The 27,168-nt window shown below is 39.0% G+C and overlaps 1 protein-coding gene across 1 annotated transcript; it reads left to right on the top strand.

Annotated features, from left to right (window-relative positions):
- Positions 1 to 245: 245 nt before the first annotated feature.
- On the top strand, positions 246 to 16,450 carry igsf10 (immunoglobulin superfamily, member 10). Its single transcript, XM_065281717.1, has 6 exons — positions 246 to 501; positions 586 to 715; positions 1,219 to 1,609; positions 1,730 to 5,614; positions 5,703 to 6,603; positions 13,128 to 16,450. Exons 1-6 carry the CDS (start codon positions 302 to 304, stop codon positions 15,022 to 15,024), a joined length of 7,404 nt encoding a protein of 2,467 aa, XP_065137789.1. The 5' UTR covers positions 246 to 301; the 3' UTR covers positions 15,025 to 16,450.
- The last annotated feature ends 10,718 nt before the right edge of the window (positions 16,451 to 27,168 follow it).

Here is a 27,168-nt window from a genome sequence, read left to right as displayed (position 1 = left end):
CATATATATATATATATATATATATATATATATATATATATATATATATATATATATATATATATATATATATATATATATATATATATATATATATATATTATAATAAGCCATTTTTGCATTTGTGCAAAGGAGATGCATATATGATATGAAAATGATCTTGATAATATTTAAACAATAACGATTATGTTATGATAAGTATATGATGATAAACTGTTTGATATTATTATTTTTCTACAGACATATAAAGATCAATGGCAAGTTGAGCTTTTCACAAAAGATTTGGTCCTGCTTCAGCAAAATGTGTGATCCAAAACCCAAGTCAAAGCTGTTGTGGAGACTCATGTCACTTCTGTGTGTTTTGATCAGTGTAACACACAAAAGCAGTGCCTGCCCTAAATCATGCGCCTGTTACACTCCAACAGAGGTGCACTGTACATTCAGATACCTGAGTGAAATACCCAGAGACATTCAGCTGAATGTTGAAAGAATTAACCTGGGGTAATCTGGTCATCTTAACCTTTAACCTTGCCATTTTGATCAGTTTAATCAGACAAATTCACTGTCTAATGTTCTGTGTTTTAGGTACAACAGTTTAACAGCTCTTACAGTAAATGACCTCTCAGGACTAAAACATCTTGAGTTATTAATGCTGCATAGTAATGTCATCAAGACTATTGAAGATAACTCATTCCTTCAGCTCACGTCTCTGCAGGTATCTCAACACCATATCCATTCAACTCAAAGTTGAAAAAGGGTTTACACTTAAAGAAATGAACAAAACAATTTTTATACACAAAACCATCTTGTATTTGTCTTAGAGTCCTTGTTGTGAAACAATACTTTAATGTTGATGTATTTTGGCACCTAGTGAACAGATCATTCATTAATAAATAGACTATAAGGGAGAAAAGCCTGAAAGTGTTTATTTTTTGGAGAGCTACTTAAGTTTGCTATACAGGTAGAGAATGGCTGCATATGCTAAGATGATGGCAATCATGTAAAAATGCACTAAATATGGACAACAGGAACCTGAAATTTGTGATAACTGTGTGCTAGATTTAATGTTGTGAATTTTTCACTAGAATAGATGCTTCGATTCATTTACTGTATAGAGTTGTGATTGAAAAAAGTCTGCAGGTCTGAAATGTCAATTTCAGCATTAACAAGACACTTTGATTTTATTTCTAACTTCTTGAATTATATTTACACATCTAGGTTCTGAAAATGAGTTATAACCGAGTCGAGAAGCTTGACAAGGATACATTTCGAGGCCTGCACAATCTTGTACGTCTCCATATGGACCACAATCACATTACTTTCATCCATCCACAGAGTTTTTATGGATTAAAAATGCTACAGTTGGTTAATCTTGAAGGAAATATGCTCCAACAGCTTCATCCAGACACTTTTATATCATTGCGCTACAGCCAGATTTTTAAAATATCATCTCTCAAGACCATTTACCTGTCAGACAATGCTTTAACCTCACTGCCCGCAACCGTGTTTGCTGCCTGTTACAAGATAGAGAATCTCTTCCTTAGTGGAAACCCCTGGTCATGTGATTGTCAGATGGCTTGGATTGGAGAGTGGACAGAGAAAAACCCTGGTGAGATTCTGCTCTTGTTGTTTTTTTTTTAAAATAAAATCAGAAAGTACAATACACATATACTAAATCATATAGTTGTCAAAGTGAACCAATGCTAAAACAGAAACTTTACATTTACAGATGTTCTGAAATGCAAAAGAGACCGGAAGATTGTTAAAGAGAAACTGTGTCCTGTCTGCGAGTACCCAGTTTCTTCTAAAGGCAACAGTATTGTGCGTTTGCCCAATGACGGCTATACATGCATTAGACCATGGATTCATCCTCAGCTGAAACAGAGAAATGTCACCTTGGATGAAGGTGATTATATTCCAGTCTCTCCTACAGATTTTGTTGCCCCCATTGGTATGTTGGAAATGAACATTACTGATCAGTTCAATAATGTGGCCAGTATAGCATGTGTTGTACAAAGACCTGTGGGGATGGACAACTTGACTGTAACTTATGGAGTAAATGGTAGAGATGTAAGTGCCCTGAATGCAACCTTTTTAACGTCACTGGTCTGCAACATTGATAATGATCATTTAAGCCAGATTTGGAACATATTAGCTCTCTATAGTGAATTACCTATGAGACTCGAACGAGGATTAAAACTTTCAGACACAGTTTACACATACAAGCAAATGGCACCCACTGCACCAGAAGAGGTTTTTACAGAAATTAAGGCAACAATCAAAGCTAATCCTACGTGGATAATGCAAAGCATGATTAACCTACAGCTGGACCGCAGCACAACAACTATCCCAACTCTTACTATCAAGTATTTCTGCAATGTACAAATAGATGTTTACGATAAGGATAGTAGAGCTCAATATAGCTGGACAATGATCAGAAGAGACAATCAGACCAAGACAGAACACACAGTAGTTGCTGGAAGACCGGTTGAATTGAACTGCCAAATCTTAGGGGATCTAAAACCTACCATAGAGTGGATTTTACCAGATGGTAATAAGATACGTGGACCATACAGTAGTGAGGATCAAAGGATTGTGCTAACTAACAAAGGAAGACTTACTTTAAAATCAGCTGAAAGGTCAGACACAGGTGTGTATCACTGCATTGCCTCTAACTACCTGGATGTAGATGTTCTTGCCTTCAGAGTCACTGTATTGCCACCACACATGAAAGAAGAAGAGGTCAATGGAGTCCAGATCTCCCAGAATCTTGGTCAGAACTTACTTCTTGATTGCATTTCATCCGGCAGCCCACAGGCTTCAGTTCAATGGATACTTCCTGATCAGACAGTTTTAGACAAATCTGTTGGAAATAGAAAGCTCTACAATAACGGTACCTTGGTGATACATGGACTGACATCCCAAGACACAGGATTTTACAGATGCGTAGCTGCCAATTATTTAGGAGCAGATTTGCTTGCTTCTCAAGTAATGGTTTTGGATGACTTGTCAAAAGGCAAAAAGCAGGGTAAGATAAGGAAATCTGGTGAAGTTGTACAAATGATGGATGATAGCCAAAAAATTGGAAGCAGATATCACAGTGTTAGTGAAGAGTCAAGGAGGATTACCTCAGGCAGACCATACGCTTGGCTGCAGTCCCGATTTCATAATGTGCCTGCAGGCAGAAGAGGCAATGGAAGAGCACAAGTTATGGCGAGACGCGTCTTAAATAAAGCAACCCGGAAAGTAGATTTGGAAAAATTTGCCACTTTCGCTAAGAACTCTCGAAATAAAGGAAGAACTAAGGAAACTTTAGAGAAGTCCAAAACACTTCATGATCTTTCTGAAGGCTCAGGGGATGGTATATCTGAAGATGAATTGACTACTCAAACGCCTGAGGATGTAAGCAATTTTAAAACCATCGGTATTTCATTTCCAGACAACAGTTTCCTGGAAGAAAAAGAAAATAATGCTAGTAAAACTTTTAGTAAAACAAAAGAGAAATCAAGTTTGATTACAATCACATCATACCCGTATTCTCATTCTCAGACGCATACCCCACCAATAATGACCAGTTACACTCCAAATTATTATAATGCTCAAATGAAGGATGAGCAAACCTTGAATACAAGTAACTCAGATGAGTTGTTAAACCATAGTGATGTATTAAACCACACCAACATATATGAGAGAAAAATAAACAGACACTCAGGGCAGCCTGTTACTCTCAGACATACTGTAACAGAAGTTACAGATAGAATTGAGCTTCTGTTCTCTGGAGACTCAGAAGAGTTTTCAACAGGGGCAGCACCATTATATAATGTTCAGAACACAAATGTAACCCATTTGGAACCTGAGAGTCAAACTAGATTTACAGCGGTCACCACAACAGAGAAAGAGCAGGACGAGATCACGTTTTACACCACTCAAAGAATCAAGTCACCTCATCTCCTTCCTGGATCCACAATCATTTCAAAACACCAAATCCAAATCGTTCCTCCTAAAAAAAAGCAGTCAGGAAAGAGACGCAACTTTCCTGGCAGACGTAGGATCATTCGGCCCGGCAAAATTTCGGACATTCAGTCTATACTTGAGAAATATAAACATCTGTCTTTAAACAAAGAGGACAGTCTCACATTTCCACACACTGCGCAACAAATGCCAGCGAATCAAAGCTTGGTCAATTCTACAGCTGGTTATCACATTTCCACAGAAAAACTTGTTCTGACAACACCAGGTACACATTTGTCAAACTCAGTAAAGCCTGTAACTGATTCACAGAGGTCAGCAACTATGGTTTACTCCATATTAAAAGAGTCCACTGCATTTACAAATTCTGTTAAGGAGATTGAACTAACCAAAGATGCCATTGTGTTTCTATCAACCCCTACCGCAACCACAAAGTCTCCTGAAATCACACAAGAGAATGTTCCATTTCAAAGACAGTTTACACAGAAATGGGATCTTAAAGAATCCCTCAGCAAGTTTCAAAACCCATTTACGTTGTCAAATTTAGAAGAGCAAATGACAAGGTCCACAGCAACCCCTGAGAGGGCATTAACTGCAGTGCCTTTTAAAGATTTGCAGCCACATAAAACAACCTTTCCTCCAGTGACAAAAGATGACATTCTAGAAACATCAACTGATGATGCGTCAGGCTCTTTTTTCTATTCAGAGCCAGATACATCTTTTAAAGTAATACCTCTTTCAACTACAAGGTTTCCTGCTTTCCGTGAGCTGTCGACAACAACAGCATCAAAAGCTTTGTCAGCCTCTCCAACAATGAAAACTGAATTGAAGAAAGACATTAGATTTTCAGGTTCACACACAAGATTGTGGGGAAATCAAAAGCCTAGTTTTGAAAGACGAGATTTCAAGGGAAGAGGGCAGCTTAAAAAAATAACACCTGGAACCCTTGTTATTACTGAAGTCCCTGACCGATCTCCAACCACCAAATCCACCACTGCAGCATCACAAAGTCAAATCGGAGGTGAGGTAGTAGGACCTCTGTATGAACCCATTAGAGAATCTTCAAATATTAATACTGACTCAGAGGGTTGGAGGAACTCAGTTTTGTCTTCTACCAACTATTTAGAATTCATCACTTCGACCACTCAACCAACTTCCACTTACAAAAGACCCACAGACATTGGAGCCCACACCACACCACAATTCCAAACCCAGAGTAACACCAAGAGAATACCAGTGAATGTAAATATGATGAGTGTTCAGCCAACTGTATATGATCAAACACACAAGGACTATTTTGAGCGTATGAGACTGAATGCTTCATCTGGTGTAAAATCTAGTGAGAGAAGAGTAAGTTCAGACAAAATGATTGTTCAAACAGGAGAACAGTTGTACAATCTCACCCCTTCTCCACGCAATAGTGATATTGTCAGTTTAAATGCGTATGACAGCTCTACAAGGAATGACTTCTCCAATACAACTAGATCTGAGTCATCTATTGCGGATTTCAATTACAAGCCAAGAATAATTGGTGGAAAAGCTGCTAGTTTTACTGTTCTGTCAAATTCTGATGCCTTCCTTCCATGCAATGTGACTGGCAATCCTGAACCCACCATCAGTTGGAGCAGATTTTCTTCTACCACAGGTACATTCAAACATACCATGTATATATTTCCCCTCCACACTAAGACAAATATATAAACCTATGCTTTTTATCTCCTTTATATTACCAGGTAATATGCTGAACATCAATGGTAAAATGGGTAAATTTGAGGTGTTGAAAAATGGAACATTGTCCATCCAAAGAACAAACATTAAAGATCAAGGACAGTACATATGTTTTGCTGAGAATGAGTATGGTTCTGATAAGCTTGTAGTTACATTGTCAGTTCTGGCCTATCCCACCCGTATACTGGAACCAAAGATAAGGGAAATCAAGGTTCTTGCTGGGAAAACTGCTGAAGTTGAATGCAAGACAGAGGGCAGACCAGTGCCAATTGTGTCATGGATTTTGCCTGATCGCACTGAAGTTAAGAGCCCAAACACTGTGCATGGCAGAGTGGCAGTAACTTCAAGGGGGATATTGACTATCCAAGATGTGTCGATTTTCGATCGCGGACATTACAAGTGTTTTGCAAGCAATCCAGGCGGAACAGACACCGCCATTGTTCGTCTACAAGTGGTGGCAGCACCCCCAGTAATACTGGAAGAGAAACGCCAGCTGGTAAGAGCTGATGTTGGGCAAAATCTCTTGTTGCCCTGTACCAGTCATGGTGACCCCCAACCTACTACACACTGGGTCCTTCATGATGGCACAATCATATGGCCTCTCACTTCATCACACACCAAGATATCTGTATTTTTAAATGGTACACTTTACCTGAGAAACGTAGCAATAACTGAGAGTGGAAGATATGAGTGCATTGTAACAAGCAGCACAGGATCAGAGCAACGTGTGGTCATGGTTTCTGTGAAGAGGATAGAAACTGCCCCTCAGATCATTGACACATCACAAGGAAATATTGACATGGTATATGGTGGTCGTCTTCAGCTGAACTGCTCTGCAGTTGGGGATCCAAAACCTCATATCATTTGGAGGCTCCCTTCCAAAGCTCTTGTGGACCAGATGCACAGGTAGATTAATAACAGTTATTCTGCAAATAAAAGAGAATTTGTTTCTGATTAGTTTAAGTTTATTTCGAAGTTAGGTTTGTCATTTTTAACATGTCTGGCTCAACCAATAACAGGAAATGTTTTGTGTGTACCAAATTTGTCAAATTGAGTGGAAACAAGTGACGGTTTGTCGATAGAGGGGTGACCGTGTCTTTTCAGTTGTTGGGCCAAAACTTTGGAATAGTCTACAAGTCTCCCTCCAATTAGTTCCTTCAGAATCCAAATTTAAATCGAAGTTAAAAACGTTCCTTTTATCAGGGCTTATAATTCTACTTAAAGTACAAGTATCTGTCATCTATTAGCTATCTCCTCCTTAGTGTATTTGCATCTTTTTAATTTTATGTCTTTTTAGCAAGGTTTGTACAGCACAGTGGTCAACTACTAGTATTTTTTATTGTGCTTTATAAATACATTTTGATTGATTGATTAAAAAGAGGATGCAGTGGCACCTGCCCACCCCAAATTATCAAGAGGAGAAGTCTCGCTGAAATGTTAAAAATTGAAATTAAAAGATTTATTAAAGATATATCTATTTACCTGGTAGTTATGTTAGCATTTATTAAAAGTATCATTAGCAATTGTATTTTGTTAATTTATGTGAAAATACATATACATTCTATTTGTGGGGCCCCAGACATGTGACCAGAGGCTACGCTCTGTAAGAGACCCATGCATTAGCACAATGGCGGAGTCCAAGCAGCGTGGCAAAGGCTTCAGCGCGTTCTTGTTTTTTGGCACTTACTGATGACTTTTTAATTTTAATTTATGTCATTTTATCTGATAGATAGTACTGTATCTTCAACAGTCATGAACTTTAGATAAATGTATGATCATTTTACTTTAACTCATTATGTATTGACTTTTTGACTGATTGGTTTTCAGTGTCGCCGTTGTGCGGTCCCATGATTACAAACTCGACAATGCAACTTAGTTAGAGTTAAGCGGTTCATCAAACCATATAATTAACCTGATAAGGAACACTGTGCCGTACACGGCACACCCCCTCCCTTGCACGTGAGGCTGCATTACGTCATTGTAACTTTGAAGCATTAAATCTTCAAAATATACGGTCATGCGGCACATCGTTGTAAAGCTTAGACTTTCGGGATTCCATTAAGCGCACACAGAAAGCATAATATGATTTTTAGCAGTCATAAAACTGTAATCTAGTTGTTAGTTACCTGAACCGGGCGGCGCCGATTTAGAATATTTACTTACCTTCAAAATCTTTCCTTTATCCGCTTCGGTGAAATTGTCCAAAACAAATTGTTCATAAATCCCCAAAAGTCAAAGGAAATGGAATATCCAAGCCTTTTAATCCAAAACGATTTGTTCATCTCACAATCTTGAAGTTTCTGACCGAATTACGATATAAATAGTGTATACAATAAGTTCACTAACAGACATTCGTTCGAATCTCACTTTTCATTCATGATTTATAATGAATATATTCGGATGTCATGTTTATTGTGCAACGTCTGAGGAACAAATGCGCCCCCTTGTGGAATTTCAAATCAAATCAAATCAAATCACTTTTATTGTCACATCATCATAGCACATGTGCCTTGGTGAGTGAAATTCTTGGGAGCGTGCTCCAGAAATTGCAGAATTAGTTAACATATAACCAAAAAGAAAACAGATAAAAAATGTGCAATATGCACATTTAACAGGTAAAGATGTGCAATATGCACATACAAATAGTCAGTACACACGGTGTACTATTAGACATACATACAGTTAGCACTACACATTATACACAGAATGTACACAAAATGTACACAGAATTATACATTATACACAGAATGTACGCTTGCATTATGTAGACATAATTACGCATGAAAATGAAATTCTGCTTAGGTGCAACAGAGTGTACTTGAGCTGGACACAGAAATGTTATGTCCAGTGGGAGCAGGTAGATTATTGTCCTAAATAGTTCAGGTAGATTATTGTATTAAATAGTTCAGATAGATTATTGTATTAAATAGTTCGGTGTTGGGCTGTTAAAGTTAAAGTGCAGTGTGTGGCATACCATGTTGTGAAGTATGCTGTGGGGTGTATTAGTTCTGACTGATCGTTAGTCTGATAGCCTGATGGAAAAAGCTATCCCTTTTGACTGTTCATTAGTCTAATAGCCTGAGGGAAAAAGCTATCCCGCAGTCGGCTAGTGTGGGATCGGATGCTGCGGAGACGTCTTCCTGAGGGTAGCAGAGAGAGCAGTCTGTGGGACGGATGGCTGGAGTCACTGATGATCCTCCGGGATTTCCTTATACACCGCCTGGTGTAGATGTCCTGGAGGGAGGGAAGCTCACCTCCAACAATGTGGCTGGCAGTTCGCACGACCCTTTTCAGAGCTTTGCGGTTGCCAGCGGTGCTGTTTCCAAACCAGGCAGTGATGCAGCCCGTCAGGATGCTCTCAATAGTGCAGGTGTAGAAAGATCTGAGGATGCTGGGGCTCATTCCAAACTTCCTCAGCCGTCTCAGGAAGAAGAGGCGTTGGTGTGCCTTCTTCAGCACTGCATCAGTGTGGGTAGACCAGGTGAGATCTTCGCTGATGTTAACGCCGAGAAACTTAAAGCTGCTTACCCGTTCCACAGGTGTCTTGTCAATGGTGATGGGTTTGTGTTCTCTGCTCTGTCTCCTGAAATCCACCACCAGCTCCTTGGTCTTGTCGATGTTGAGCGAGAGATGGTTCTCCTGACACCATTTTGTCAGGGTGCTCACCTCCTCTCTGTAGGCTGTCTCATCGTTGTCAGTGATCAGGCCTATCACCGTTGTGTCATCAGCGAATTTGATGATGACGTTGGAGCTGTGTGTGGCTGTGCAGTCATGTGTGTACAGGGAGTACAGGAGCGGGCTGAGGACACAGCCCTGAGGAGCACCAGTGCTGAGGGTCAGCGGGGATGAAGTGTTGTTGCCCATTCTGACCACCTGACTTCTGCCTGTTAGGAAGTCCAGGATCCAGCTGCACAGAGATCTGTTTAGACCCAGAGTCTGGAGCTTCGCAACAAGTGTGGCAGGCACTATGGTGTTAAATGCTGAGCTGTAGTCCACGAACAGCATTCTTACACAGGTGTTCTTATTTTCCAGGTGGGTGAGAGCAGTGTGTAGGGTGAAAGCAATAGCATCGTCTGTAGAACGGTTGCTGCGATATGCAAATTGTAGTGGATCTAGTGAGGCAGGCAGCACAGAACAGATGTAATCTCTGACAAGTTTCTCAAAACACTTACTGAAGATGGGTGTGAGAGCAACGGGCCTCCAATCATTCAAGCATGTGATCTTATTTTTCTTTGGTATTGGCACAATGATGGATTTTTTGAAGCACGAGGGAACCACAGACAGACAGAGGGAGAGGTTGAAAATGTCTGCGAAAACACCGGCTAGTTGGAATGCGCATGCTCGGAGCACACGACCTGGGATGCCATCAGGACCTGCAGCCTTGCGTGTATTCACCCGTCGGAAGGATCGGGTTACATCCGCGACTGAGACGGAGAGTGCATTCACATCATCTGCAGCAGCTGCGGGAGCGCTCTCTGTGTGGGCGGTGGTGTTGTGAGCCTCGAAACGAGCATAAAAGTTATTAAGCTCATCCGGTAGAGAGGCGGCAATGTTCACAGTAGCTGGTTTATTCCCTCTAAAGTCTGTGATGGTGTTGATTCCCTGCCACATGCCTCTTGCATCGTTGGTGTTGAATTGTTCTTCAACTTTGTTTTTGTAATGTCTTTTTGCGGCTTTGATGGATTTCCTGAGATCGTAACTGGCTTGTTTGCGATCGTCAGCGTTTCCGGATTTAAACGCGGATGTCCGCGCTGACAAGGCTGCTCGAACATCGCTATTAATCCACGGTTTTTGGTTAGGGTAGATGTGGATTGTTTTTGTCGGCACTACATCTTCTACACACTTCCTTATGAAACACGTTACAGTTTCTGAGTACGCCTCTATGTCGCCATCAGACGCTGCCCGGAACATGTCCCAGTCCACGTGATCAAAACAGTCCTGTAGTATAGCGTCTGATTGGTCTTCCCAGCATTGAATCGTCCTGAGGGCGGGTGCTTCCCGTTTCAGTTTCTGCCTATAAGCAGGCAGCAGCAGAATGGAAGAGTGATCCGATTTGCCGAAAGGTGGGCGTGTGAGAGGTTTGTAGGCGTTCCGGAAGGGAGAATAGCAGTGGTCCAGTGCACGGTCGCCACGCGTGTTGATGGTGATGTGTTGAAAATATTTCGGAGCTATTGTTCTGAAGTTGGCTTTGTTAAAGTCCCCCATAACAATAAACGCTGCATCTGGGTGCGCGGTTTCCTGCTCACTTATATTCCCATACAGTTCCTTGAGTGCCTGGTCTGTGTTGGCTTGTGGGGGAATGTAAACAGCGGTGATTATGACAGCTGTGAATTCCCTCGGTAGCCAGAACGGTCGACACAGAAGCATATGAAATTCCAGATCAGGGGAGCAGAAGGATTGAATTTCAGCCGTTCCATAAGAGGCTACAGGTAGTCAATGTGCCAATACTCAACCCTGGTAGTTTAAATTAAGTGAGTCATCAGATCATAGTAATGAACTGAAAAAGCAGACGATGCGCCAAACTTAACCCAAAAGGTTAGGATTAACCTAACCTAGTATGTCCCAACATTAAGTGAAGTTTGTCTAATTTATTGTTACACTTTATCATTGTATTCTGTTGTTATGGGAGCATTGTACCAATCTCACTAAGACATTTTAAATGATTCCAAACATGACTATCTATGTTGGACTGGCCACGGGGCGCAGCTCTGTGCACCCTGGCCCATCCCACTTATGTTGATAGAATACTAATATTGTTTTTGTATGACTGACCTTATGTAATTGAACAATTCTCCACCGATCTTAGCGAATCTCTTTCTCACTCAGAATCCCTGGTACTGAACATTATAAAGTAAAAGTACAACCGACAAGTTTCAGGGATTTTTGTAAGGTTAAAACTTAAATTTCTTTCAAAATCACCGCAACGACGGCAGGTGATCAAGGACATGAACTCGTCCTCAGTACACCGTGATTACACTAGCATGAGCAACGTGAAGCAAAAGCAGAAAATGCATTATAATCTGTGATGCTGTAAGTAATGTCTTTTATTGTTTACTATCTGTAATACTATACTTTAGTATTTTCTATAGTAAACAGTAGTCAATTATAATGTACTGTTATATTCAGTAGTATTAAGTTTAACACATTGGTAAACTGTAAAAAATCCCATAGTATACCTTCATAACCTGCAGGGGCAGAGCGTCTGGCTTGTACCCCGAGAGTTTCTGGTTTGAGGCTCACGGTCGGCGGGTTGCAACTGTGGTGCCATTGAGCACCTAACCCTAATTGCTCCCCGGGTGCTGGGAAAGCAGCCCACTGCTCTGTGTGTGTGTGTTCACGAATTGCAGTGTGCGTGTTCATTACTCACTAGGATGGGTTAAATGCAGAGGTCACATTTTGAGTATGTGTTGCATACTTGACAAGCTTGTCACTGCACTTTCATAATTACCGTGGTATGGTTCAGAAACACTTTAGATGCGATATATGATTTTCAGGTTGTTGAGCCAGTAATAAGAAAAATAAAAAGATTCAAAGTGAAATAAATAATATAAAGTAATAAAAAACATTGGCAAACTCTCAAAATCAGTCCAGATAATTCATTGTGCATTGTTCTTATGTTGAGGATGAAAAAATGCAGTGTTTTATTAATATTTACTTTCTTTGATGCGATTGTTGTGTTGTGTGGATTTATTTTAGCAGCTTTTGTTAGCCCTACAAAATTCTGTTGTATGGTCTTCCCGAGGGCCTTATAGTTTTTTTTTTTTTGAGCTCTTAATTTTTCAAGCTGCAATGACACAACATTCAAGCACATACTTCTTACAAGCTTTAACATCCATAATGAAAAACAAAATATGCAGAACTGATTACCCAGATTTGAACCCCATGAACTGACATCGTAATTTTTTTAATGACATCCTTAAGTATAGGGAGTTACAAGGAACCAATAACAAAATACATCTAATAGAGTGCATGCTGAGAAGTCTTATATTTTACTTGGTTTTAATTGATGCCAATAAAATGTGATTTAAAGTTCAAAGCAGCCTCAAAAATGTGCATAACAGCCCAACTGAAAGTATGCAAATCTTTCTTTTTTTAATAGCCATACGTACACCACTTCAAAAAGTATCACAAAAATAATCCACAGCATGTAGTTGTGTTTTTCATCAACAGAATCGTCAGAATGTTCAATGATTCCTAACTGGAAAAAAAAGTGTGGGGTTTGAGTTGTTTCTGGACATTATGACAGACATTGCAAAGGGGATGACAGAGCCCAGATTTCATTTTATTGTCAGTGATTTGCCATTTGTCTGTAAAGAGCAATTAAAAAAATGAAGACAGACATTTATTCTTTATATCCTACAAGCATCACGTGTTCACTCTATGAGCATGCATTTACTGCAACAGTTAAAACTATCACATTTTCATTTCAGAATGGGAAGCCGCATGAAGGTCTTTGAGAACGGTACTCTCATCATCGAATCAGTCAATGAGAAGGATGCTGGAGATTACCTCTGTGTTGCACGCAGCAAAGTCGGGGATGATGTACAGATAATGAGAGTTTCTGTATCTATGAAGCCAGCTCGGATCGAAACAAACATCTTCAGTAAGAAGCAAGTACTTTACGGCAATGACCTGAAGGTGGACTGTGTGGCTGCTGGTGTCCCCATCCCAGATATATCTTGGGGCCTCCCTGATGGTACCTTGCTGAATAGTGCTATGCAATCAGATGGTACTGGAGAAGTTCGGTCTAAGCGGTACACTGTGTTTAATAATGGAACGCTGTACCTCAATAAAGTTGAAATTGGTGAGGAGGGTGATTATACCTGTTATGCCGAAAACAAACTTGGCAAGGACAAGATGCACGTCCACATATCTGTAGTAACTGCAGTCCCTCGCATTCAAACACCAAACTTTACATATGCCAAGGTGAAGCCAGGTACAAACGTCCGCTTCGACTGTAAGGCTATAGGGGAGCCCAGGCCAATGGTTTTTTGGATGCTGCCATCAAAAGATATAATTGCTGCATCTAATGAGCGTTACTTAGTGCACACCAATGGGTCTCTTGATATACGTGATGTTAAATTGGTCGATGCCGGAGAGTATGTTTGCATGGCTCGTAATGCAGCGGGTGAGGAAAATAAAGTATATAAGCTGGACATAGATGGAAATCCACCCATCATCAATGGCTTCAAACAGAACAGAACTGTGATGAAAGATATAGCCGTCAAGTACTCAAGAAAACTAATAGACTGCAAGGCTGAAGGATTTCCACCCCCAAAGATCACATGGATCATGCCGGACAATATATTTCTAACAGCTCCGTATTACGGAAGTCGGATTATCGTTCATAGCAATGGAACGCTAGAGATTCGTAACGTTCGTCCATCAGATAGCGCAGAATTTATCTGTATGGCACAAAATGATGGAGGGGAGGCGGTCATGTTGGTTCAGCTGGAGGTAACTAACCTGCTCATGAGACCCATTTTTAAAAATCCTTTTAATGAGCGACTGGTGACTCGGGTGGGAAGAACTGCTGTGCTGAACTGTTCTGCCGATGGGCAACCCACACCAGAAATCATCTGGATACTACCCAATAAAACTCGTTTCAGCGGAGGACCTGACAGCGGCTCAAGATATCACCTGGGTAAAGATGGAACCTTTGTCATTCATAACTCCACCAAAGAAGATGCCGGTAAATATCGCTGTGCAGCCAAAAACCAGGCAGGTTACATTGAGAAGCTTATTGTTTTTGAGGTGTTTCTTAAGCCTTATATTCTAACACGCCCGAGAGGGGTGATCCGCTCTGTTTCTGGGGAACCCCTCTACCTCCATTGTCTGACAGATGGAAGCAAAGTCAGAATTTCCTGGACAATGCCAGCAGGTCACATTCTCACCCGTCCCCAGGTGAATAGACACTACAGTTTATTAGAAAATGGGACACTTGTTATTCGAGAGACAACCGTTTATGATCGTGGGAACTACGTTTGCCGAGCGAAGAATGAAGTTGGTGAGGCGGTTCTAAATGTGCCTGTTATAATCATGGGATTTCCACCACGAATCATTAATGGACCTCCGATAACTGTGAGAGTAGTGACTGGAGTTCCTGTTCATCTTCCATGTGTTGCTAATGGGATACCAAAACCAGACATAACCTGGGAGTTGCCAGATAAGACTGTTCTCTCCACATTGGAAAATGGTCAACTACACCATCCACATGGGACACTTATCATTCAAAATCCCACAAGAGCAGATTCTGGAAATTACAAGTGTACAGCAATTAATTATCTCGGCAGAGATACAAAAATAACATACATGATGGTCATATAAGGAACAGTTTGTAGGGTGATGACAATAGGCTCCCTATGGAATGTACCTGCTGTTGTATGCAAATCGTTTGTTAGCCATAATAACTTCACTACTGCTCTTCTAGACGCCCTTGATTTGTGGTACTTTGATCTATCAGGTAGTATTGCCTGGATAGTAATGCAGTATGATGGGGAAACTAAAAACCATTAAGAAATTAAATCTTTGAAATATCCGTGTTTTATTGGTCCTCCTGACAAGTTTATATTCATGCTGAATTATAAAACTGCACAAATTATAACATTGAAAAAAACTGCATCATAGAGAATCATTGTTCATATTGAATCAGTAGCTGGGTTTCCATCCAAACCTGAAGCGAATCTTTTCAAAATTCGCAAACAAAGAAAAACAATCTATGTGAATTAGTTGCGTTTCCATCAAGTTGTTCGAGCGAATGACAGGGGCATTGGTAATCTAGTAACCAACAGTAAATAAAACAAGGAACACTTGGAAAATAGAGAAAGGACTGCATGTAGTCACGATGGGGCAAGTTATAAATTTACTAGCGGTGCAGCCTGTAATTACCAAACTGAATGCTGTGCACAAAAGAAGGAATGCAGAATTTTTGATGCAGGCACTAGCAGCAAGGCCTGCAAAATTGTTGCGACCACGTCAAGCCCAGGGTTCTAAATTAACATCCGCCAAATGTGGGTTAAAATTCCTTTTTGTGCGAAAAAGTCCAGGTGACGCGAAAAATTCCAGGTGACGCCTCGCGATTGAGTTAGCTTATGAAAACATGACGAAACTAAAGTAAGTTTCTAAATAATAATGATGATCTTATTTTGACTCGATCATATTGGCTTCTGTGATGGACATCAGAAATGTTTTGTGCAAAGCAGGGAAAGGGAAGCAGAAAGGAGATGAGTTTATGGGAGGTAAGACAAACTACATCCTCACCCTGTTAGGTCTCAAACATTAGAGGAAAAATCACAGGAAAACCTCTTGTCAAGTCTATAGAATTGCAATGTTGCTGAGTAAATCAACAGATGTACTGTATGTGTTATACTGTATTGTTCTGTATTTTCAGATATTTAATATTTAGTTTACTAATATTTAACTCTAGGACACTATATAAACAGTTAGCAGTAACTATGATTAAGATTATTTTAGTCTAGCAGTCATAAAATATTGTAAAAATATTATTGTAAAGATAAATTATTAATCATTGTATAATGTAGAAAATATTTCTCTGCTGTGATTATTTCGAAACATTTTATGCAATTTATGCCTCTAAACATGTTAATAATGTTAGGTATGATTTACAATCATACTTCAATATTTTTAAATACATATTTATCTTTTTCAGTACTGTTGCACTGTAGAATAGTGGGTTAAGCAAAGGACATTGTATAGAAGTGTTGCACACTTTTTGCACATAGCAGGCTTTCAAGTCAGCAAAAATGGGGGGCCTGTGCCCCAGTAGAGTTTTATGTCTAGCAACACCCCTGCTGAAAGAGGAAATTAAAAAAATTAAAGATTAAACTAAATGCGGCAGTGGTTGGGACAGACTTCTGGGGCCGAGAAGAGGAATGAGGCAAGGGAAGAGGATATCAACAGAGAAACGAAGAAAGCTTGTGTTTGATCATGAAAATGTTGTCATGTTTGTCAGGATTGTCGCATGTAGGCTACGCGAAAGAAAAAACTAAACAAACAATTTAGAGAGCCTAGCGTGAATTAAAACTGCCAAGACAGGTCGTATTAAAGAGAGCCTTGCTGGGAGAAGCCTCACTTTATGTTTGTTGTTCATGCCAACAATGTTAATAAAATTATCAACTGCATCCAGTGGCACTCATAATTTCTCCTAATTTCACCGGAAAAAATTTGGCTAGTGGAAATTCTGATTGGCTGGTAACTTTAAAAAGTTACCAGCAACATTGGTTTGTGATCAAAAAAGTTAATTTAGAACCCTGGTCAAGCCCTATATATGGTAAAGACAACGTCAGCTAAAAACTAAACGTCAGTCCCGTGGGTTTAATGTTTGCTTTGTCAGAATTTATTCGGCAAAGGAGTTTCCATCTCCCATTATTTGCATTGACTCTTTTTCGCATAATTCAAACACCACCTCAAGCAAGCGTAAAAACTTTTTTGTGAATTAAGGGATTTTTTATCGAAATTTGCCGTTTCATAATTCGTTTTTGATGAGATACTTCAAAATGCACATAAATTCATGTTGATGGAAACATGGCTAGTTTTTGAGGCATTCACAGTGTGCTTAGTGTTGTTCATAAGTGAATAGTATACAATTTTTCCATACAGTATGTGACAAAGAACAAAAATGTAAAAGCATTATTGAGCTTCTCTGATTAAAGGAGCAAATCAAATGGTAAAATTTTTAATGTAGCTAAAAATCCTTGAGTTTGTTTCAGAATATAGTAAAGTAGGTACACACACACAAAAAACTGAAGCAGTGATGAGGTTGGAAAGTCGTTGCAAACTAAAGCAAAGCCTTGGTGGTTTTACTTTCACAACATTCCATGCCTTCCAATGTTTCGACCTTTGCTTGGATCAACATCTCGTGCCACAGCCTCTGAGGACTTTCTGGAATTTCACGATGGCATTTCAGAATCCACACCTCTGTTTTTCAGACCCATGGGACAGATTCATCTTTATTCTGTCCATCCACGAAATCTGTCTCTTAGATGCTCTACATGAAGGTGTCAGATTATGAAGCTGAATTCAGCTTTGTTCATGTAATCACAACAGTGCCATGTTTAAGATCGAGCTTCATAAATCTGCCACATAACAATAAAAATATGAGAAATTATAAGGAGTAAAGAAGCTGACAGCATTGCTTGTTGTGTTAAAAAAAACTGCCTATTATAAAAACCGAACTTGCCTGTCCAGATGATGTTTCTTAAAATGTGTTAAAACATTAAATTTAAAAACATCCTGACCTGAACATGATTTTGACTCTTATACATTCTTTCCAGCAGACGATCTTTGTGATTACTGAATAATAGAAGCCTGATAAATATTCTGTAATGTAAAGAACAGTGTGACTCATCACCCTGAGAGGCACTCTGGTCAGGACAGGGAAAGGATTTGATTTATTTTTATGGGGAGCAGATCCTAAACTTTAAAATCCACACAGAATAATAAAGAATGATTTTCATAATAAGCCATGAAAGGGATTAAATGCATCTCTTATCACAGGGGTCTCACTATGAAGCTCGGTCTAACCATTAGTGGATTGTAAATAAATTCATCATTATAAATATTTTATATTGTCTACATGTCTTTTGTGTCACACAAATACATATTTGAATGTAGCTAAGATTACAGTATTTCTTATGAAAACATTATTCAACATTCATCCAAGCATATGTCGTAAAGCATTCAGTGAAACGTTACTTACACCATAATGCATCTTACTTCAAATATTAGAACCGACCGCAGTGAAGAGCAGAAATCAAATCCAGCTGACAGTGGTGCTTCGAGTTTATGTTCAATAAGAGGAACCCAATGGGACCTGTAAACTCTTAGTTTGGCACAACAGGTTAGTTTGGATGAATCCTAAAATATTAAAACAGTAGATTGATTGGACAACAAACATTTGATTTAGGTCACTGCCTATAATGCTAAATAAAATTAGATTGGTTTAAGTGTGATAATGTTCGTATAGATTAAAACATTATTCTTCTACTACAGTATGTAAAATAAAATAAATTTTTTTGTTTTTGTGTGCACTGATTTCCTCTTGGTGGCGCTGATGTGTATTACAGGGTAATCTGACACATAAATCAGCCTGTAAATGTGAAACACATACAAATGTAAATCTTACCACTTGTTGTTGTCTGGCAGAACACAAAAAGGATGGGCATAAAAATCCTATTGATTTACATTGACTAGTTAAATAGTTTGTGCTCTCAGTAGGTGTGTGTTCCTGTGAAGCTCATGTTATATCTCTGTCTATCAGGTCGATGTTAAACACTCCCACCTGCAGTGTGTTGAGTGTTCTGTGCCAGACATCTGACCTCTCTCTCCCTTTTAATCTCCCTTTGAGATGTCTTTAAGCTCACAGGGTGTCTTTGTGTTTGTGCGGTGTGTGAAAGTGTGTTTATATATATACACACACACACACACACACACACACACACACACACACACACACACACACACACACACACACACACACACACACACACACACTGGAAGAATATACTTGACATAGCATATTGCAGGGCTTTTCAAACTGGGGTCCAGGAGGTTCTAGGGTTCCCCGGAACATGGATAAAAGTTGATAGAACAATAGCAATGTTGTAGTTGAGTCCAGTTTATTTGAGGAGTTTTCATTTAGCATACTATCTAAAGGACTAACACACTTTTATTATTTTGTCTTGTGAACAGCACTTGTGCACAGTATACTCATAGAGGAGAGGGAATTAGTGTTGTTTTTGGCAGCCTGTTTTCATTTTAGTTTTAGTCTAGTCTTTGTGTACAGCTGTCATTTTAGTTTTTATTAGTTTTAGTCACGTCATACTCTTTTTAGTCTAGTCAAGTTTTAGTCGACTAAAATTCTTGCCATTTTAGTCTTATTTTAGTCAGACTTATCCATTACTATTTTAGTCTAGTTTTAGTCGACGAAAACTGATGACATTGTTTTAGTCAGTGAAATTGTATTTAGTCTCTTTTTAGTAATGCAATTCTATTTAACCCATATAGTATAATGACCTAATAAAAGACGAAATAACGTTATAATATTTCGTCTCGTCTCGTTTTGGTCAACGAAAATGAAGAGACATTTTAGCTTAGTTTTTATTTTGTAAACCACTTTTAGTCTCGTTTTTATTCGTCAACAATATTGCATTATACATTTTATTACAGTCATCGTCACATGACCAGCATTTTCGTTACATCTCGTCTCGTTTTCGTCACGTGAAAAAGGTTCGTTGACGACTATATTTCGTCATACTTTTCGTTGACGAAAGCAACACTAGAGGGAATAAAATATTTTATAAATTAAAAGATGTTAGCAATGGTAAACAAGTCATACAGTGTGGTGGCCTGGGACTTTTTCTGAGGGCGCACGGTGCAAAGCTTGTCAAAACATGTATAAAGCCCATCATGTGTGTGGCTTGTGTGTTCAGCATATTTTGACATGACGAGCCCCACACATGACACAACAAACACAAATTTTGAATTCACGCCCCTTAGAAGAGAAATCACCGGCCGCTACTGGTGGAAAGTTATTTGTTTGTTAAGGATTAGTCAAGTTAAGGTTTTTAGTTGTTTTTTAAAGGTTGTGGTGGAGAGGAACAGTGTTCACTTCAGTGTTTACTTTGCACCTGCTGCTATTGTTTGTTATATACTTGAACCTAAATTACAAAGTACAAATATAGATTATAATTTTATGAGAAAACCCCTCAGATTATTTTGTGATGGTGCATTCAGTACTAAAGCACAACAGTATTGTCTATCAAAGACCATTGCCTCTAATATTCTTACATTAAAGACGCAAAAAAGGATGTTTCCTGCCGACTGAGAATCCAAAAACTGTTACTGAGTTTTTGAAATGAGCACATGCGTAAGAACAGTTCCAAAACTCGTGCACGAGTATTTGAACACAAGTGTTTGTTTACCACCGGCATATGCTGTATCGCGTCAGTGGATTCATTATGTGAAATGATATGATAATAAACACATAAGATGTAACGTTAGCTCAGTCGACGCTACTCCCATTTCAACTAGCATGTAGCAGACTGGTCACTGCCACACAACTATAGTACAAGAACAATGTCAATATACCTGAATAACAGTACAACAATAATTATTCCCCAAAGAAAGAATAATCACTGTTACCTGTCGAGAAGAATTTTTGAAAACTGCGCGTCTGTCTTGACACATCTCTGTTCCTTCATTGCTCTTCAGCGTTGAAATGTTTCTCCAATAACGACTCTGGTTAGATTACGTTCTGCTGACAATTTACTCCTCTTCTCAGCGACTTAAAAAAGTCTTTCTTTTTCGTCCTCCTTCTGGTTTCTTCTCTTCTATGGTGCAAATTCGAGGAGGAAAGCAGGAGCGACTATAAAAACATACCTAAACTAAAGACGAAGTTTCATGCGCTATGCGCATGCGTCGCCTGTGTAAAGTTACTTTACACATGATGTGTAAAGTTACTTTACACACGATTGGCTGATGTTTTTAAGGCCCTACCTTGTGCACAGATGACGTTTATTAATATTATTACTCTCAGTGCACCTAATAAATAGTCTTTTATCATTAGTAAAGACAGTTTCAAGTAATATTGCAAAAATGTATAAAACAAACATCCTCTTTTGCACCTTTAAATGTTTTACGCAAAATCAACTTTTACAAGGTGTTTGGACATAATATGTGTTGGCAGTGTGTGAAAATAACCACCCTACGATAATAAAATCACTTCCAGTTTTGTAATCCCCATTAAACCAAAGCAGTCTCATTAGACATGCCGTTTTGATTCTCTTGTTAATGTGACATCACACTGATAAAGCCCCACCCACAGTCATGCATTACCATAGTTTCCACCCCCAGCGAGACTGTATTAATTCAATCTATTTTAACTGAAAGCACTCACTGTGTGTTTGTAAGGAAGTGATGAATTTGTAGCTTATTTGCATTTAAAGGTACAGACATTAAAACAGCACGTTTTAGCTCCAACTGAATCGGAGCAATTTAGACATAATAAATGATCTGTAGGGTATTTTGAGCTGGGCACACCTGAGACTTCTATAACATCTTGTAAAAATGCCATATTAGGAGCCCTTTAAAGTTTTTATATTGCCGTTTTAATAATTAAGGTTTTCTTAAAAGGATAGAAGAAAGTTTCAACTTTTACTTTTGTGACAGTCCTGTGATGCTTTAGGTGTTTTGTGACAGGATTCTGAAGCCCTTGACGAAAATTAACCATGGTTTAATTGTGGTAAAAGTGTAGTAACCATGTTATTGTGGTGTATAGATTACTATCAACAAAACCATGGTTTTACTACAACTAACCATGATTTTCAAAACCCATAGTTAAACCGTGGTCAGTTGTAGTCAAATGTTTTGGTTTGTTGTTTACATAGCCTACAGTATTTGGTGGTGCCATGTGTCCATTCTTGTGTTTTATTTTGGAGCATGAAGTCCGGATTTCACCACAACTAGTCTGCCATGTGGTTTGTATCTTGACTCCAATGCTCCATGGGTTTTGTTTATGTATTATCAGAGTGTGATGTTTAACTCTAAATTCCTCTTTATGTAACACATTATAGGCATACCACAGGAGAGATGAATATGAACATGCTCCATACACCTAACTCTCATGTTAAACTGTATGATCAGCAAAACCTGGTCTAACAACATACTGTTCTTTCTTGTTAAATCACGCTACACAAACCAAGTCCCACTTTTAAACATGTGTGCTCCGCAAAGAAAACCATCTGTGGAAAAATAAATCTGTTCATAGAGTGAGCTGCCAATATTTCTGCAGTTGGAGTAAACTTACACTGAACAAATATCATTCAGCTCTCTGTCTGTTAACATTCACTCATGTCAGAGTCATTTAATGAAACTCTTGAGACTGATCTTAACTAATTCAAGGCTTCTATTTATGGTTCAGTCTTCATGAATTATTATCTTATTATCTTAGCATAATTTATCCCACTGTGCAAACAGAAGTGTTGCACTTTCTTTTACCTTAAGTGAAAAGTTCATTTGCCCTGATGTAAATAATACTGAAAGAGTCATTCATTCACCATTATTCAGTATTTATTTCTGTTGTCTCTTGAAAGAACATTTTCTTCTCAGGGACTATGGAAAAACACAAAGAGAAATCATTTTCTTTCCTGTCTGGACAAATTTCCAGCCTTTTCATGACCCTGCAGAATTTTCAACAGTTTATTTTGGCAGAATAGGATTATGGTAGCGTTATAGTTGAGTGATGATGAGATCCACAGAAGATGAGAGGATGGAGAGGTGGAAACTCTCAGATTGTATTTTGGACCGAGTCTCTTTCAGTGATTCAGTCTTAGAGGGCGTGCACACCAAAGCTTTTACGCCGGCGCATGTTTTCAATTGATTCCAATGGAACCTCTGCATTTTTCAAATAAGCCAGCACTCTGTGGTTTTTCCGAGAGTTGAAAGAGGTTCAACTTTTGGTGAAAAGGAAAAGGGGCGGGACATGTATCATAACAACCAACCGGCTCACAGCTCAAGTATCACAGCTAAAAAGTGCTTGGCTGAAAAAACGGCTGGCGATCGGTGTCCTCCAGGCGTTTTCAGCCGCGTTTAAAAGTTTTGGTGTGCACAACCCCTTAAAGCCAGGGTATACCTCTTTTCCACATGCGGCTCGCGCCCGCACGCGTCCGCACAGCTTTTTTAGTATACTCCCGCGGCTACACGCTGATGGCCGCGTTCGACACTATACGCAATACAAATTATTTCTTATTCAAATTATTGCTCTAACCGGCCGTCAGAGCAGCACTGATTTGGTGACATTTACAGTACATAAAAACATTAGGATAGGTGAAGAAAAGTAACCGATCCACCATTGCAAACACAGTTTAGAACAAACAACAAGACAACAAAGAACAGGAATCAAACATTATGGTAACATGGTCCACAGCTTTCGGTTCTTGGAAAAAGTAAAAATGAAATAAGAAAAACGATAGTGTGTGTGCAAATGCTATCTATTTCCTTTGTATTATTGTTTGTAGTGGAGTGTCCTGTTTAAATATTTTCACGCACATGCACTGTTGTACACGGACTGTACGCGCACTCTACGAGCGGTCTCAAATTTTGGGCTGCACGCGGACGGTCCACGCTTACAACTACGACCCTCCTGATGACGAAAATGACGTCATGCGGACGGCCCGCATACGCGGACGTCCCTAGTATTCTTTCGGCTTTAGAGTTCTCTTCTAGCAACGCAAAGACCTCAGAACAGCCACATAGCAACACCATAGCAACCATTGATTTCTATGTGAAGTGGCTTTGGCCTTATGGTCTGTGGTTTATTTATTTCACAGTCTAACATGTTGCATTGTTTGTTTTATATCTACTGTTTAAAGCTGCCGTCGGCAACTCTGGAGGATTGAGCAGTTTCCAAATGTTTACAATTTCATGTCCCTCCCCCACTACCTCCGAGCAACCTCCCTCAGAGCACGTTCTCGTCAGCGCGTGTGCAAAAGTATTATTGTGAACGCATACTTAGCAAGAATACTTAGATTACTTACATAATACTCCGAAATACAATCAATGGTTGATAAAGCACAATTACCTGTTGAGAAGAAATGTGGCAAGCTCTGCATCCAGCTTGAAATCTCGTAGATTCCTTTCAAATGCTGGTCCGATATTGATCCTAGTTTTAATACGGTCACAGTCGCTTTCTATCTTTGTTTCCTTCTTTTCATTGGTTGTTTTCCTAGCTCTAGATGTTAACCGAGAAATCGGAAGTTTGTTACTGAAAGTTCTCTCCGCCATCACGCTGTTCAAACCAAAACAACTATGAATTCAGGCGGATGCACGTGATATTGTAACGCGCGCGAGGGGGATGGGGATATGTGGCGCGTGCAGGTACTGTGATTGACAGGCAGATTTTACACAGCCCTGCGCTGATTGGACCAAATGAACCAGCCTGCGCTGATTGGACCAAATGAACCGGGAGCGGTGGATTTTTGCAAAACAAATAACAGGCTCCAGGTGGAGCTAGAAGCGCGGGGTTTTTTCTTAAACAGTCAAATTGTTGTTGTTCTATCGGAGCATAGTGTTGGTTTCAGTGAATATGATCAAAAAATATGATAAAATAAGTTGCCGACCGCAGCTTTAAATTAGCATATATATATATATATATATATATATATATATATATATATACATATATACATATATATATATATATATATATATATATATATATATATATATATATATATACATACATACATACATACATACATACATACATACATATATATATATATATATATATACATATATATACATATATATATATATATATATATATATATATATATATATATATATATATATATACATATATACATATATTTTTATATAGGTTTTTCAGGTTGGTCTGTATTTCAGAAATAATACTGCATAATGCATACATTTATTCTCATTAAAATTACAAAAGTTAATCCGTTAAGACAAATGATTTTTGCTTGTCCGCTATTTGATTAACATTTGAAATAGGGCGTTCCGTAGTGCCTGGTACAACAACAGAGACTGGCTTGAATACTCCTGTAAATCAAATGCAGCCTTCTGCTATGCATTTAAGAAATGTAGCATTGGATCAAATGCAAGTTTGGACCGACCTTTCACTCATACTAGTTATTCAAACTGAAAACAAACAAATGATAGCACTAAGGGATCTGGGAAGCATGAAACCTCTAAGGAGCATTTAAAATGCACGACTTTATAGAAGACCAAAAAACTTGCAGAGAAATTTCCACTATTGTCAATAAGCACCTAGGAAGAAACCGTGTATATGTGTCAACATTAGTGGACATAGTGTTGTTCATTGCTGCGAACGAGCTTCCTTTGCGAAGAAGTTTAGATGCTAGGGACCAGTGTTGTTTTCGTCAACGATGACGATAACGAAATGATTTCGTTGACGCACCTATTTTTTATGACGCTAACGCGACGATGACTAGCTAAAAATGTCTCTAAGGTGACGAAAACATGACGAGACGCTTTCGAGTTTTCGTTGACGAGACGAGACGGAACGAAAATGAATGTAAGTCTGACGTTTACAATGCATGTCATTTCTGCATATTTTGCGTGAAATCTGTCTGTTTTTAGCTAAAAAGTATCCGCAATGCTGCCGTTTCCTCTCCTTGTTTTGGGTCAACACAGTCACGCCCACCACCCGGCTGCCGCCATGCTGCGCACGCGCACCAGATTTCAAACAACAACACCAAACCTGCGGCTGTGGCGAGTTCGAAGGACGTTGCGGAGGCGCCAATAAACGGAAACGATGAGATGATTAATGGACATACTTTCAGTATAATCCATCAGACAGAAAAACGGAATGCATATTGGGAGACGACGGTAAATGTGGCCACAAATAGGGCAAGAATGGGAAGAATACCACCAACCTCAAGCGGCACCTGAAGGCTCATCACGCTAATATTTTTTTGTAAAGGTAACTAACCAGTCACGCTGTTAACAATCATATACATTTTACTCGACATTCGGCTTGTGACACATTTCATGGTAAGCTTAAGGTTTTACATGTATCTACTTGTCAAACCTAAGCCCATTTCCTATACTTTTTGTGGTGTATTTAAATAAGGCAAGGCACGCGTTTCTCAAATTTATAAGTGAGGTCTCAGCGTAACACACAAACTCAACATGAGGGTATATCAGGCTCAACTTTTTTGTTATGACATGCGCAGAAGGCACATCAACTAAAACAATGGCAAGACCTCAGGGAGAACCTTAATGCACATTTTAATAGTATTAAATACACCACACTTTTTAACCTAAATTAATTTGTTAAAAAATACTTTACTAAAATTGACTTAAACTTGACTAAAACCTTTTTGCGTTTTCGTCGACTAAAACTTGACTAAAACCTTTTTGTGTTTTCGTCGACTAAAACGTGACTAAAACTAACAATTTCATAAGTGACTAAAATGTGACTAAAACTAAAAGCATTTTCGTCCAAAAGACTAAGACTAAAACGAAAACTAAAAGGGCTGCCAAAAACAACACTGCTAGGGACTCCATGGGAGAGGAAAGCGGTGGTGGTTATTTTTTTGGATTTTAAAGTACACACTGATAAAGAATTTGCAAATGCATTCAGCACAATTCCACATCATGCCATGTACACATCTCATGACATTCAGAACCAAATAAGTTCTTTAATGAGTGAGATCATCACAGAACACATTGTCCAGGAGATTGGTGATTTGTGGTACACCCTGACCTGGTGGTACCCATATATAGACCAGCAGTGTACATTTAACACTGGTGATTTTACTGTGTATAGTTATCTCTGAACTTACAAATGCTAGCCTAAGTCTTGACACGATTTTAAGTCAGTGTTATGACGGTGCATATGTTATGTCTGGAAAGCACGACGGGATGCAAAAAATCCTCCATATGTTCCATTCATATGGTTTTAAT

Source organism: Paramisgurnus dabryanus, chromosome 8, assembly GCF_030506205.2.
Source record: "Paramisgurnus dabryanus chromosome 8, PD_genome_1.1, whole genome shotgun sequence".
NCBI lineage: Eukaryota > Metazoa > Chordata > Actinopteri > Cypriniformes > Cobitidae > Paramisgurnus > Paramisgurnus dabryanus.
This window is presented reverse-complemented; position numbering and strand designations above follow the sequence as displayed.

Bases quoted from the DNA above. Each gene is read 5' to 3' on its own strand.
- igsf10 (XM_065281717.1), top strand. From the start codon at position 302: ATGTGTGATCCAAAACCCAAGTCAAAGCTGTTGTGGAGACTCATGTCA. The intron at 502-585 runs GTAATCTGGTCA...TCTGTGTTTTAG, and splicing joins GTTGAAAGAATTAACCTGGG to GTACAACAGTTTAACAGCTC. The intron at 1,610-1,729 runs GTGAGATTCTGC...TTACATTTACAG, and splicing joins GTGGACAGAGAAAAACCCTG to ATGTTCTGAAATGCAAAAGA.